Raw genomic sequence first — 16,398 nt, forward strand, 5'->3', positions numbered from 1 at the left:
CTTTTCTATCTGTGTGGGTGCATGCCTTTATATAAGGCTTGACTCCTGATAGTTGCCTGGAGTAGTCCCTGCAGTTTTGTTGGCAAGATTTTCAGGATTTGGCCAGGACATCCCTTAACAGAAATAACTTCTAATTTACCTGGAAGATATCATATGACAAAAGCTGGCACTTTATGGCTTCTTTAACACATGAGACACCACCAAGAAAAAAAAGATCACTGGAGAAGAAGATCCTTTATACAGGTTGGCATTAGCTTAGCACTAAAGCTTACCACTAAACCAGTTGATTATTGTCAGTCTCCAAACAACAGACATTACAGAACATTTGTTCTTACTAGGGTCAACTCATTCCCTTCAGCAAATTATTGATGGTAAATATATATATATATATATATATATAAAATATATATATATATATATATATATATATTTAAAAATCCCTTCCACAACTTGCGACTCACATGATATCACCCATAATATTGCCAAATTGTGTCCTGCTGCTGCAGGAGTGAAGCAACCAAAACCGTATTTCTGTGGTACGTTTACAACTCTTCTCCTTCCCCTTTCTTTTTAACTTATATAATTTATTTAGATTGCCATTTTTAATGTGCTTTTTAGTGTGTGTGTGTATGTACATTAGTAAAAGTTTGTAATGTTTATGTGAGCTTTATTACTATTTCTATCCTAGGACTGAGTAAAGAGGAACACAGTCACCCAGCTGGCTTCATGCCCAAGGCACAACTAGAATTCATAGTTTCCTGGCTCCCTTATCATTCATACTTTTCTGCATTATACAATAGATTAATTCATTTCATTTATTTAGTATCTATGGTCTACATTCCACCTTTTAGTTAACAACCTTCTCTCATAAACATAAACAAGCATATAAACAATAAACATTTTTGAAAAATTAAAGCTGAACTTTCCCCTATGGTGATCAATCCATCCAGGACCATTAATAGTAATATAACTTTATATGTCAATAACAAAACTCTCAAAAAACTTTAGACTCTTTAGGCCACATTGCTCTTTTTCAATACCACATTCAACTCTGCACCACAATCCTGAGGTCTCCCTTTCACAATTCAATTAAGAATACATACACCTTCCATAACTTATAGCCAATAAAAGATTAGAGATGTAGATTTAGGAATGAGATCCCAAGTGAATTTGATTTATCCAAACTATTCTTTACAACATGTAACTTCTGAAACATATGAATTAGGCCCTGGAATCCATCTGAAATTTGTTGGTTAGAACCACCAAGGTCCATCCACCAATTTCTTATTTTGAAAAGTATTTCCCCTGACTTTGAAAAACACAATTCTTAGTATCTCAGAAATGTAGCGTACTAATTATTTTCCCAATCATTCATTTCAAAGCTATAATCCTTTGAATTTTATTTATGTGTTATTTGAAAATACTGTATTGTCCATTTTACAGTCCATTTGTGTTTAAACACATACAAAGAAGGTTGGAAAGTTTTCTATACTATACCAAGAAAAGAAGCTGTGAATGTTTTTTTTTTAAAAAACAAACACCTGATATTATTCGCAGACTGATTTATCACAGAATCACATTTGTTAGGAGGTTATATTGGCTTCTGCCAATATGTCATATGAATTTGCAGATAGTACAGTAATGAAAGCTAAGGTTTAGCCACAAAATTAAAAAGGATAAATCATTTATAAGCCAAAATATAGAAAATAGCCAATTCTGTTTGCCATCCACAGCATTCCAAGCATATATCACACTTCCATTGATTTAACTACACACAAGAACAGCCTCATGCAGTATTTAGTAGTGATAGATTTTGCTCACTGTAAGAATCTATAATGTATACTCCAACATACCAACTATCTACACTAGTACAAAGCAATATGACGCAAACTTTTCAAACCATTTTAACATGCCTTTCAAGATTGTTGAAAAACAGAAGTTATTTTTCATTTAGAATAAAAAACAACATAAAAAGAAATATTTGGGCTATGCAAAATGTTATAAAGGGTACTTCAATTACACGGACTGAACAAAACCCCTGTGCTTTAAGTGTCAAAATACCTGTATCTTTTGGAAAGTTCAAGTAACTTCTTCAAAGGAATTCTTTGGCTGTGTGATGCTTAACTGAGCAACATTATTTATTACAACATTCAGGATGGATTGCTAATACAGGGGTCGACAAACCCAGGCGCCTGGTCGCCAGTGGCGCCTAGAAAATGTTGTCTGGCGCCTAGAAAATGTTGCCTGGTGCTTGAGGAGTTGAGAAAGGGTCGGGCCACATCCCGCCCTTCTCCTCCCGGACCTGACGGAGCTGCTCTCTCTCCATTCTACCCCCCTCCACCTCCCCGAAGCCATTTCAAGAGGACGCCCCGCCGCTCCCTCAGCCGTCGGGGGAGAGCGGCTCTGCGGGGGCCGTCCACGACCTCCCCAATCGGGGCTCTCTCACACCCCGGGGCCCTTGTAGCCTCCCCGGGAGTCGCGGATTGGCTGGGCGTCCTCCCCGTCCCAGAATGCCTTGCATGGCGCCATTGAAGAGAGACCATGATGGCGGCGGCCGCGGCGGCGGCGGGGGGAGCCTCCGAGGTGATCGCCCAGCTGGAGAGCGCGGCCAAAGTGCTGATGGTGAGGGAGCCGCGCGAGGCCGGCAGCTCGGCCGGGGGGAGGCGGAGCGGGTGACGGGGCGGGAGGAGCCGGGCTCCGTCCTTTCACAGGGAAGCCCCGGGAGTTGCCCTCTTCCCCCGGGGGATGGCTTCTCTTTGGACTCCTCTAGGGAAGCATCCTCGCATAACCCCGGGAGGTTGCCCATCGCCCTTTCATGGCCCTAAGAAACTTTTTTTGCAACCGGGACGGGTCTTTACTCTCCCGTTCCGTCCGGTCGGAAGCTGCAAAACCCCGTGCAATCTTTTCTTCAGCTTTTACGAGCCTCTCCAGACCCCGAGGCGGGCAAAACCCGGGCAGAATCACGTTGTTGGCCACCCTTCGCTTTTCTCCCTGTGCGCTTTCCATTAACCTCTTGGGTGAAGCTTGGATTCCACTTCATTGATACCATCCTATCCCGGCGTAATTCTTTCCTTCTCACTTCCACAATCCACGTGTTCGAATCTATAATCAGGAGTGGTTCCCCCCTCCCAACACACACTTCTCTTCTTCCTCCCCTTTTAATACCATTTTATCCTCCCTCATCTATCTATCTATCCATCCATCCATCCATCCATCCATCCATCTATCTATCTATCTTCTATGCCGCCCAATCCATTCATCATCTAACATTTATTTATCTATCTGTCTATTTATCTATCATCTATAAATCCATCCATCTTCTGTCTTTCTGTCTATCTGTCTTTGACTATCTGCCTGACTGTCTACTCTATTTATATCTACCTACCTACGTCTGTCTGTCTGTCTGTCTGTCTATCTATCTATCATATACCCACATCTACCTACCTATCTATCATATATCTACCTACCTATCTATTTATCTATCTATCTATCATATATCTACCTATCTATCTATCTATTTATCTTCTATGCTGCCCAATCCATTCATCATCTGTCTCTCTGTCTATCTCTCTTTGACTATCACTGTCTGTCTATTTATACCTATCTATCTATCTATCTATCTATCTATCTATCTATCTATCTATCTATCATATATCTACCTATCTATCTATCTTCTAATCCCCAGCACTTCTCCTAGGAACACAGGGAGGCGAAGGGGCGAGGGGGGGGAGAGAAAACGGGAGGCTCAGGAAGGGAGCTCGGGAAGGAGCCCACGGTCAGTCGGCTGCGGGCGGGAGGAAGGCGATTGTTCCGCTGCCGCCAGCATGGCCTGGCTGGCAGCGGAAGATGTAACGGAGCCCACGGGGGATTCGCCTTCCTCCCACCCGCAGCCGAGACTGATCGTGGGCTCCTTCGCAACCTCGGAGAGCTTCCAGGGCATGAAAGCTCACGAAAACCAGGAAGCTCTCCGAGGTTGTGAAGGAGCCCACGATCAGTCGGCTGCGGGCGGGAGGAAAGCGAATGCCACGGGGCTGGGCTCGGCTCCCCCCTCGGCTCCCCCCCTTACCAGCCCCGCCGCGGAAGGCTCCATTCTGTTCCCTGCCGGCCCGATTTTTTTTGTTAAATTAAAAACCAAGTTTGCTTAAAAAAAATTCTGGCTCCTAAATTTTTTGGCTGGCTCCTAGATTCTGAACAACTTTGTCGACCCCTGTGCTAATATGTATCCTTTCAGAAGAAAATGGAGTGCTTTAATAAGAATATAAATTCACGGAAGAAAATGAGTATTAACTGAGACGGTTTGCTTTGGTTAGCAATAGAATTACAAATACCTGGATGAAATTCATCAACTGATGAGATAGAAAAACTCTCTTACTATTACTAATCTATATTATCTGCAAAAAACCAGTTATAGCCACCACAGAAAATTTTCAGATGACTTCCGGGAAATAATTTTTGAGATGAATTGCTGGGACAACTAATTCTTTTCAATAATGGAGGAAGAGGAAGGAGTTATTCCTCAAATTTAAGCATATCTATAGGTTATATTCACAAATTCATAGTCGACTTTCAAGATTCACAATATCTTTGCCTACTTAAATAATGTTTAGTTCTTTGGCAGATTGTGGAAAGACTTAAATCAATGCAGTGAAATCTCAAAAAATGAGATCTATGAAATCTGCATTAGATAATGCTTATTAGACATATTTTAAAATAGCCCATTATTAAATGAAATGATCAAGCATTTTCAGTTCTTTGCAGAATTGTTTAATAAAGATCAACCATAGTTGACTGTAATGAATCATGGCTTTAGTTTATTGAAACATACGTGTCTGTAAATGCATATTTTGCATGTCTCTATATTTTACCTTTTTCCATTTGTTTAGAATTTTAGGAAATTTCTTTGGTTTTTTTATATTTAGTTAATTAAAACACTTCTATGCTCCCCTATCGTTAATTCCATTGATAAAAATCATGAGATGTCAAATCTGTGAATAAGATTGAATATTTTACTAATTCAGCTCTTTTTATAAATAACCTACCGGTAACTCTATACCAACCTTAATTTGCAACTTACAGGAAAATATTTAATAATTTTACTTAATTAAAATCAATTTCCTATTTTAAAGAAATTCAGGCCAATCAAGCAGATTTAATGTTAACATTATTTTAATGATTTAACATTTAAAAGAAACAGCCACTATTCCCTTTCTTTAAAATGTGTGTGTGTATATATCATTAGAGAGCATACTGCCAAAAGCAGCATATTAAATTGATTTATTGAAATAAATTATCTGCTTATTTCTATGTAAAGATTTTAACACTACCTTTCACCCATTGTTCCAATAATTGCAGCATGTAACACACAAAATGAACACAGGCAACATGCATTCTTCATTTGCATTGAAGAAACAGGTAGAGCAAAATGCTTACCATTTTAAATTAAGAGTTAGTGTGTGTCATATGGAGCCTCCTTAAGGAAGACTCCTGCCTAAACTAATGAGAATCATACAGAAAACATTCAGAAGACTTAATACAATTTAAATTGAATCCAGAGAGATTTTAACAATGACCACAGCATACGCATAACACATTTACAACAAGAAAGAAGAAAGGCACCTGGAGACATCTGACACTGGGCATGCTCTGCAGGCATCTCAGTGCGCACATGCTCTCTACCAGGTTGGAGCAGCCTAGCCACAAAGACCTTGGCACAGAACACTGCAGGATGACAAAAAGGAAGGAAGAGAAGAAGCAGTTAGAGGCCACAAGTTACTGGACGCAGGTAACTTATTAGTATGTTAAAATGCATACGTAATTAACCAATGGTATGCAACTCGCAACGTGTAAATACCAGATTGTCAAAAGATCCTAGCCAAAGAAGGTTGCATCTATATTGCATACATGAACTACACATTCCGAACCATATACTAAATTGGGGTTAAGTAAGTCGCACTCTGAAATTAATATATTTTACAGTTAATCATAATTAGGGATGTGAAATTTTATTTTTCAAAGAATGGTGATCTATTCTGAGTTTAGAATTTCTCATTCGGGGCTTAGAAATTTCATGAAAGAAAGTTCTTCATCCTTCCAGTCTTGATTAGTTTTTCAAATGGACTTTGCTTAGGCTTATATCTAACTAATACCATGCAGGGAGCCTAGTGATGTTTCTTGGCAAAATAGAAAATGCCAAGCAGCAGTTTCTTAATAAATGAGGCTCCTAATTGTTTTTCCACTGGCTTAATCCTTTCAATTCATCAGCTCAAAAATGTAGTAAGTGGAAGTCTAACTTTGGAAAATGGAATTCAATGCATTCTTTTGAATTCTAACTTTTTGTACCAGGTGCCTCCCTTCTTCCCTTCCAATATGTCTAGTTAAGGATCTGATTCAATGTTTTGTTGATAAAATATCCTTTTAAAATGTAAATACTAAAAATTATTTGCAGGTGAATCAAAAGTTCAATTGAGTATGATTTTTTAACCATTTCTATCAATACATTTCAAATTAACACACTTAATCATAAATGCTTGACTACTGCAAATATTTAGGATTACTGGATTGCATAGGTGCTATTAAAGGTGGCAAATTGACCTTTGGAAACACCTTTAAATAACTAGTAGGTGTCTGGTAATCTCATTATGAGGAAGTGCTTTTTTCATTTAAAGAAAACAAATTACTGCAACTGACAATTAGATCTGAAATATCCAGAAATATTAGCAATTTATAGTGTACTGACTTCTTATGTACTGTGTATAGGCAAAACAGTTTTAAATCTCTTTTGCAATTTTTAAAAAAGGTATTTGATAAAACTTTTATTACCCAACCATCATATTCAGGTTCTACAAGCAATTTATCAAGAGCATAATCTAAGATTTCAAAGCATAATAAGATGGTTTATGGGTTTCCTAAAGACAGCATGTGTGCAGTGATAAATAGCATGGCTCCTTAATTCCAGTTCTATGCTGAACTTTTACAACATCTGAAATTAAGGTGATACTAAAGAAAACTATTTAATTTTGAGTTTCTTCCCAAAACAAATTGCCCGTTTTTCCTGTTTTTAAACCACTTGGTTTCAAAAAAACCCAACAAAACCCCAACCCACAAGTATTTCAGCTAATGCAAGTTGCAGCTTGAGTAGCATAAACCAAAATCTACTTTACAATGAAGAGGCAAGTTTAAAGATGGTTACAGCTGTAATGCATAGAAACAGAGCTGGAATCAAAACTTACTGCACATGATCTTTTACAATGCATGCCAACCCAACCTCCCAAAATAGTGTAGTCTTAATCTCTAGGACTCTCCTGAGGTACATATATACCAATTCATGAAACAGAGGAAATCACTTCCGATTTAGTTATGGGAACATTTTTTCAGTTGAAGAACTTAGCTAAAATGCATCTATTTTCTTTTCAATATCATCCCCCAGTTCAGTCCTTACATGGGTCCTAGAACTTGAATTTTATAAAAAGGAGATTGATGGCTCCAAAACTGCATTTGTTACTGATTTATAACAAGAGGGCATCTATACAAGAAATAGCTGCATATGAATGTAACTTCAAAAGTTCTATAAATGTATTAAAACAATGAAAGATGCAATACAAATGACAATATAATCAGGATAAAAATGAGGTAGCATTAATATAGCATCAATGTTGTATAAGGGCTTTGCCTTAATAAGCCCCCAAAATATCAACCAATTGGCTCCAAAAGGGCATTTCCAAAGTTGTTAGAGTGAAAATTACCACACTGGCTAAATTCATTTGAAGGTTTGATGCAACAATTTACACCTCTCACTGATAAAGAATATTCTCTATGTTCAGAAGATCCCAGGTTCTGCTTAAAGCCTTTCACAGACTCTTTTTGCTATGAAAAGCTTAATCAGTGTACAAAATACTAGTGAGACAAGCCAATGTTTTAAATCAGAATAAATAAATTGTAGTGGGTCGAATTAAAACTTTTTCTTTTACATCTGGCACTGCAATTTGATAAAAGGGATGAAGATGAAGCAATAGGTGTCCATATAGGACCGGGAGCAGGGGGAATATTTGCTGATTTCCCCTTTCTCTCCAGTGCAATTTAATACAGCTATTTCAAAAGGCCTCTCAATCCTTCATAGCAGGTTTAGGAGGTAGGACATGGAGAGAATGCAGATGGCAGAAAAACTGACTGAAAGAACATTTCCTTTTTCCAGTAGAAATCTGGCAATCTGAATCCAATCCAATAGTTCTATATACACATATATAACATAGTACTATCACAATATACAGGAATGCATGTTTTCAAATCATGAGTTAAATGGAGTGTATCATTATCTAAAGCCAAATAATAGTTATCCTATCACATATTCAGCTGCTACTGTGTTTCCCTGAAAATAAGACCATGTCTTATATTTTTTGAACCCTGAAATAAGCGCTTGGCCTTATTGCCATGCACTCAAAAGCTCAGAGGACATCTTATTTTGGGGGAAACAGGGTACCATGTAGTTGGTAATATCTAAGTATTCAAGAAGAGAAAAGAGTCTCTTTTAAATCCCAGTCCAACTTCATTCTGTCCTTAATATAAAAACAGGGATCTAAAGAAATCAGACATATTACCTTAAGAACTGCCCCTGGAAGAGCGTAATCTAATTATAGAAAAAAATCTCAAGTTTATCCACATAACTTTTCATACCTAAGTATCAATTATTCTTTAAAATACTATAATTAACTGAAAATGTCCAATCCTTTTTCAATAAGACAGGGCCCACCTGTCTAGTCTTTTCCAAATTGCTATCCTTGGCAGTATTAAACTAAAATTCTTTCCACCCACACTTGGGGGTAACACAACTGTAACCTGCTTCCCCCCCAAAATCTAAAAAATACCAAGTTGATGGAGCCTGCACCAATCCTTCCTTCAATTTACTCTGATCACAATGGGCACAAAACAAAGGAAACACTTGTAAAGGCAACATAGATCAAATGTGTGCAATGTAAAGGAAGACATGTTGGATTGCCTATATCCCTGGGTCACCTGACTGTCATTTGCAACCTTCCCAGTCAGCATCGGACAACAAAAGTCAATGGTGCAAGTCAGATTCTTTTAATGACTGATTCACTTAACTGTGGCAAAAGTATAGGCATAACATTGGGCCCTTCTCATTTAGCAAACACCCCGCTTAGCAATGTAAATTCTGGTCCCAACTGTGATCTTAAATCAAGGATCACCTCTAAATCTGTTTGATCACTTTTTTTTTGCCATGCACTTATAAACTTCTATAATTTTTCACTGGTTTATATTTTATTTTGTTTTTTAAGAGTTCCCAACTATATTATTTCCATACCTGTTTCAGATTTCCGGCTGCCTTGGTAGCAATTTTCTGTCCCTCTTCTAATTCCCTAACAACATTCAATGTTTCCAGTCTGGTAACTTATTCTTTTTTTCCTCTGGATAAGACCCCGTTAGTATGAAAATTGTATTTTTTAAAGGATGTGCACAATGTGCAATTTCTTTTAATAGGTAGTCCTCCCTCACCTTACAATCACAATTCAGCCCAAAATTTATGTTGCTAAACAACACATTTGCTAAGTAAATTTTGCCCATTTTACCACCTTTCTTGCTACAGTTGTTAAGTGAATTACTGCAGTGGTTAAGTTAGAAACACAGCTGTTAAAAGTGAATTTGGCTTTCCTATTGACTTTGCTTGTCAGAAGGTTGCAAAAGGAGATCATATGATCCCAGGACACTACCAACATCCTAAGTATAAACCAGTTGCCAAGCATCTGAATTTTGATCATGTATTCATGCAGAAACGGTCCTAAGTATGAAAAACGGCCATAAGTCACTTTATTTCACTAAATGACCTATTGTAAGTTGAAGACTACCACTATTTAGATATTCACCCTATCTTCCAAGATCCTTTATTTAGTTAACAGTTTATAATGTTACATAACTGTTTGTGCTGTACCCACATGACTATGGATAAATGTGTTTTTGCCTAAATATCCTTATAAGGAAATGCATTTGCCATTTTAATTTCATTCTCCCAGCTGGAGATATCCTTCTGGAATTACCTATAGTCCCTTTTTTAATTTTAATTCAGTATAATTTGGAAACAAATTCTTTGGCCATTCTACTATTCAAATAATCTACAAATTAAGTTATATATTAAAAATTTAACATTATTTGTCCTATAAAAATAGAACATTATACAGCAGTCAACCAATATTATCTATAGCACAACGTTTTATGGACTGCTATGTCCTCTGGTGTACAACAAAGTATATACTTTTCTTCACATTAATTAGCCAATACAATGGTTAACTATAACTACAGGTAATAAGAACAAAACAATTTCAAGCTACATACACTGGTTGGGCTCAGTAAACTTGATCAACTGCAGTTAACTTAAATGCAAGGTTTGGATCCACATGTGAATTAAGGTATTGCTATATAAATCATATGCTGTGGTTTAGTATTACAGTATTTCCAAATGCTGCTACTTCACTCCTTTTACATACTTACATCATTAAATTTTAAAAGACACTTATATCTGCTGCCACAAATACTTCAATATGAATATTTTAGGCTATTTCCTGCAAAAAGCATTTTAAGCAGTATATTTCAATATCAGTCTTGCGTTTAGCTTCCAGGGTGAAAATCCAAGTATATCTATCAATTTTAAACTCTACTTAGACTATAAGAAAAATACATAAAGCCAAAAATGTACTTCATTCTATTTTCAGTTTTCACCTAAACTTTTGCAACACAGATACGCTTATACAAAGAGTAATCTATCTTTTAATCTGTGGTAGCCAAAAATCTGATGCCTGGTAGCACTTTTCTGTACTGACAAAAGGGATTCTAGCAGGGTACATATGATTAAATCATGATTTAAATTACAAGTAAAAAGGCTTGATTTTATCGTAATTTTAAAAGAGCAACTGTCATCTCTGTCCTGCAGCGACTCCTCCTCTGACCTGCTGTTGACTCACCAACAGTCCCAATTTTGCAGAATATAAAGCCTTATGCTACATAGCTAAGCTGAATAAACTAAGTTATTAAAGTATCTTAAATAGAAAACTACGTTTGGATAGATTTTTATTCCAAAAGCATTTTATTAAAATCAATTTGATTAAAAAAAAATCCGAATTAAAATTTTAAAATCCTATTTTAAAAAAATTGAATTTTATCCACCCTGGAATCTAGACCCTTTATTTATAACAAAGGCATAAACATTTGTGAATTTTAACTAACTTTATCAGATGCATAGAGTGATTTTAAAGAGGCTGCGACAAGGCCAGGGAATAAATGCAGGTGACATGCAAGATAGATTATAAATATATCAATTAGCAAGTGCTATTTGTTTAAAAATCCTTCATTTTCATAAATTCTACCCACTTCTATCACTTCCCATATAAGTTAGCACAGTTCCTTTTAATATAAAAACACCTGGTCTCACTGACAAAGAAATTTTTTGCAGAGTTCATGAGTGAAATTAAGCTATATTTGGTTTCAATTGTAATGTAATTTATGCAACTGTCAGTATCCATAAATTTGTACTTAGTCAATTCACAGTCACGGTTATGTAACTAATTACTTAAGTTTCTGAGGACCCAAGTTATTTGTTCCACAACGAATTGTATTTTAAACAAACCACAGCTGCATATACGTGAATCTGGCCAGTGGGGTTCCAGCCCCTTTATTTGCAGTTCTTAATCAACCACATAGTTAATTCCATATGAGTATCATTTGTTTAAATCATGTTTTTATCACTTCCTCAGGAATCCAACACAATTATAGGCAATCCATTTGTTTAAGATTTAATCAATAAGTCTTCTCTATCAGTTTCTCTGAAATGCTATTTATTATCCTTCACCTACTCAGTTCTTTTTCCTGGCTAAACTCAATATCAGTGTAAATGTTTCCTGAATAAAATAGTTAAAATAAATAAACTGCACTGACACAAAGTTATAGCAAGCTCTAATCCTATGAATCTACACACACTCACACACATACAAACATTAATAAATATATTTGTCTCTGATGGCCAAATCTGTCAATACTAAGCAACGATAAAATTTGTAGATTTGGGCTTAATTTCTTTTATCTTATCTAGATATAAACTGAATAAATTAGCACTTCAGGAAAGTTGGAAATATTTGATATCCAATAAGGCCAGAAAGGCAATACTGTAATGGTATTAAAAGTTTAATTTTTAAAAAAGGCATGTGAATAAGTGCAAGGGGAGAGTAACTTTGGTATTATTCAAGGATTAGAAAGGAAGAAGTCCTGCTGTCAACACCAATTATTCATATATTATAAAATTCAATTGCTGGAATATTACTCTTAGTAGTTCAATGACAAGAAGAAGGCGCATCCATACAAGTAGAGGTATATACAAAATTTATAGCAGAGATTGACTAAAACACATTTTATGACATCAAAATTTGGCTGTCAACCATTATACCTGAGAGAAATACTGCTCTACTGAAAGGATGACATAGTAATTTTGTTTCTTTTTAATAAATTCAATCATTTTTATTCAGTAAACCAGTATGAGAAAAATATTTTAAAAAATAATAGTGTACAGTGTTCCCTTGATTTTCGCGGGTTCGAACTTCGCGAAAAGTCTATACCACAGTTTTTCAAAAATATTAATTAAAAAATACTTCACGGGTGTTTTCCCTATTCCCTGGTTTTTTCCCACCCAATGAGGTCATATGTCATCGCCAAACTTTTGTCTGCCTTTAATAAATATTTTTTTAAATAAACTTTAATAAATAAACATGGTGAGTAATAATCTGAATGGTTGCTAAAGGAATGGAGAATTGCAATTTAGGGGTTTAAAGTGTTAAGGGAAGGCTTGTGTTACTGTTCATAGCCAAAAATAGTGTATTTACTTCCGCATCTCTACTTCGCGGAAATTCGACTTTCGGGGCGGTCTCGGAACGCATCCCCTGCGAAAAGCGAGGGAACACTGTATATACACTGCCTTGTTCAATCTTCCTTTCTTCAAAAAGAAATGCCTGCATTTTAGATTTAACAGTGTTCTTAAATTTCAACTAGAGATCAAGAGAAAAGCCATATGCTATACTAACATCAATACCAAGCATGTAAGTAATCCAGATGATCCTTGTTAAATGCTTTCAATACAGGTAGCAGTTTCTCCTGTAAGCAGTAAAATGAGATTATGAGTAAATCTTCTAAATGTTGTAACTGAATTAGCCCATTTAAGCAAAAGAACGGTCATTTTTAAATAATGAAAGGTGCCATCTTTCTTATGTATCAGAGCTCCCAATGTTTCGTTTATACTGTGTACTACATGACTATCACATGAGAACACAAACTCTGTGGACACTGAGATGTCTTTGATCCTACCTATCAGAGATGGACTTCCCTAGTTCCTTAAAAATGTTTAAAGATCTATTTTTGATAACTGAAATTAAACAACTGTCCAGACCTTAGAGCTGAGTAATATTGAAACTAACAGTGAAAATAGAACTGGTAGTAAATGAAATTTAATTACAATGGAAATATTTTCAAAAGAGCAGAATAGTATAAAAATGCTGTGTGCTATGAATTTTGGGGACTTTTTGTAAACTTGTATTACACCAGACTTGTTAATGTTCACAAAACGATGAACTACAATTATTTATTTAAAACAAAGTTTTTTTCCTCTCATTTCTTTCAGTTCTTACAGAACCACGCAACCCTGACTTGGAATCATTTACATGCATATAAAATTGCTTATTTCGATGCTTCCACCAGAAAATAAAGATATATAAAGACAACTTATTATTCACATTAAGTTTGTAAATTTTCTTATTCTTTTACTATAAATTCAGCTCAATCTTTATACTACAAAAGCCAAAAAATATAGAATTTTCTGGCAAATTTTCTTTTGGTCATTTAAAAAAGTGATGTATTTTACTCATAGGCACTAAATGATTTTTCATTCATAAAGACATATGTTAACTGATAAACTCCACCCATGTGGAAAAGTGCATACTGGGAATACCTGTCATCATATAAAGTTTTAATGTTCTGAGAACATGATGCAGAAGAACATATTTGATTAACCAAAAAAGACATTTGTAACACTATTTAGTACAGGGAATTTCTTACCTGAAACTCTGTTTCTCTGCTTCAGATCCACCAATCCAGAATGAATGGGAAATCGAATGGGTTTTCCTTTTCACACTTGTCTGTCAAAAAAGAGCAGCCAATCATCTTCAGCTTGGTGTATCTACTTCTTTTCTTGAACGAAATCCCAATATGCACACCTAATGCTGTTAGAAAGACAAGGAAACCTGTACAGCTAGCAGGATTCCAGTAGTCATTAGATCAGACGAAACAACGGATTGGTGGATCTAAGACAAGAAACTAAATTAAAGACAAGAAATTGCATGGTCCCATAACTGAATCAACCAATCCAGAGCAAACAATTTTGTTTTTTTCACCATCCACATGAACTGAAACAAACAACTGACACAGTCCTAATATCTGGACTAGTACAATAAATATATCTAGCACTACCTATGAGACTAAAAATATACACATAACTGTTCAAAACTATCAATTGGCAGTACAATAGTGGAACTATTATAGCAAATCTGTAGAACATGTCTAGGATTCAAAGAATTAACTTGAATGTGATCATAAAGATTTTCTGAGGGAAGAAATTCTTTGAGTTTCAAGAGTGATCTGCTATAACTGAAAACGTCAAGGAAGAAAGATGCTGCTTTCTGGACTCATGGAACTAATTCATATCATTTTGAAATGGTACAAAGATATTTAACCCTCATGTGTTATAAAAGAAAGCCTTAAAAAAAAAGAAAAGTCTTATTTAAATCAAGATTGGACAGTAGAGAGAATTGAAAGCTACCAGTACAGATATACATAATTTACAATAATTAACATAATTACTCCAACTTAGTAGAAATTACTTAAGATGGGACTGGGCTCCTAGCTAGTCTCCTGGTCATCCAGAAAGTTACAAATGGCCATATACAGATGCAGAGATATCATTGGAAGAAGTACAACAATGGTTTTTTAAAATCATTTTGGTATTTTTAAAGGCTGAAGTGCCAAGTCACCTTTCTGTACTTAACGCAACAAAAAAAAGCACTATCCAAAATTTATCTAATTCTGATTTCCGAATGTTAGAGGGGGCCATAAATTGCTCACATAATCAATAATTAGCACAGTCACAGCCCTTGCCTTCTGTTGTGACTAAAGCAATTCAGAGAAATGAATGTCATAGCAAAATTTCTCATAATCTCAACATTTGGCTCTGAGACAGAACAGGAAAAAGAATGTACACACAAAAACATACTTTTCATAGATGGATTTTACTATCTTTTAAATTATAGAACTATATGGACATTTTGAAACTCTTCCTCCAGTAGGATTTATATGTAGCAAAGAAACTAGATTGCCAGATGTTTTCTTCTCATGAAACAGGTCTGTAAGCATTTGTGGAGAACTTTTAGCTATTCACAACCACAGTATCTTCATGTCATTTTAAACTAGTATGAACGCACAACATAAAACTACAATACAAGGCTACATAAATACCACTAGTGTCCAGCTCAGCCACAGGGTCTGTTCTAAACCAGATTTGCTTTCTTTTCATAGGGAAGCCTATTGTTTGTTTTTCAGCAGCCTTGCTCCAGAGTCTCAAATTGATCTGGGCTTAGAGGAAGCGATTAGCCCAACATCATCAAGCTGCTCTCCATGACTAAGGGAGGAACTGCTCTTACTCCAGCCTCATAACTACTAAGGCTTGCTGGTTCTCATAGCAACAGTATAGTAGAACATTGATTTAACAGGTCCTCATTCAGCAAACAAAATCTTCAACCAGATACCTGTCTGAAATAATGTACAAGTCCTTAATATCCAAAGTAGTCCAGATGATTCATGCAAATCAATGTTAAATTACATCATATGTATATAAATGTGATGTAAATTGCTACAAATGATGCATTTTATATGTAATTGACCTTTGAAATTGACATATAGTTCTGCTCCCTACTAAATGGTCCATTAAATCAAGGTTTCATTGTGCATGTATTTACCTGGAATACTCAAGGTTAGCCAATAAGCTAATGTATCAGAGATGGTATTAAGCTGGTTTGCACGAACTGTTGGTAGAAATTTGGCTAAGGTTGCCAAACTGGTAGTGATGACCAACTGGCCACATCCCTGAACCAATCCCCCAGTCGCTCACCCCGCCTGCCATGTTCGTTGCCATCATGTTCTTTGTGCATGCACATCCCATTGCCTTGCAAGTCCAATAGGATGCGCATGCATGAAGAACACAGTGGCAATGGCACGGCAGCAGCTTTTTCTACGACCTCCGATACTTTTTGGTGGCCTGCAGTCAGCTGCCACCTCTTTGACAGCTCTTTGTGGCTGTGG

At 36.1% G+C, this 16,398-nt stretch overlaps 1 protein-coding gene across 10 annotated transcripts in view; it reads right to left on the reverse strand.

Moving 5' to 3' along the window:
• FBXW11 (F-box and WD repeat domain containing 11) overlaps positions 1 to 16,398 on the reverse strand; it is an 89,194-nt gene that overhangs the window by 51,529 nt on the left and 21,267 nt on the right. For 2 of the 10 annotated variants that reach the window (XM_070732722.1, XM_070732719.1), the window contains exon 2: positions 5,617 to 5,718. The exons of 2 other annotated variants lie outside the window; for them this stretch is intronic. In XM_070732722.1, the coding sequence (XP_070588823.1) occupies positions 5,617 to 5,718 (102 nt within the window). Of the gene's footprint in view, positions 1 to 5,616; positions 5,719 to 13,076; positions 13,147 to 14,103; positions 14,268 to 16,398 lie in introns of all 10 variants that reach the window. 6 more of the 10 variants (XM_070732717.1, XM_070732712.1, XM_070732716.1 and 3 more) reach the window with 6 other exon arrangements.

The sequence above is a fragment of the Erythrolamprus reginae genome, chromosome 1 (genome assembly GCF_031021105.1).
Source record: "Erythrolamprus reginae isolate rEryReg1 chromosome 1, rEryReg1.hap1, whole genome shotgun sequence".
In the NCBI taxonomy this organism is placed as follows: domain Eukaryota; kingdom Metazoa; phylum Chordata; class Lepidosauria; order Squamata; family Dipsadidae; genus Erythrolamprus; species Erythrolamprus reginae.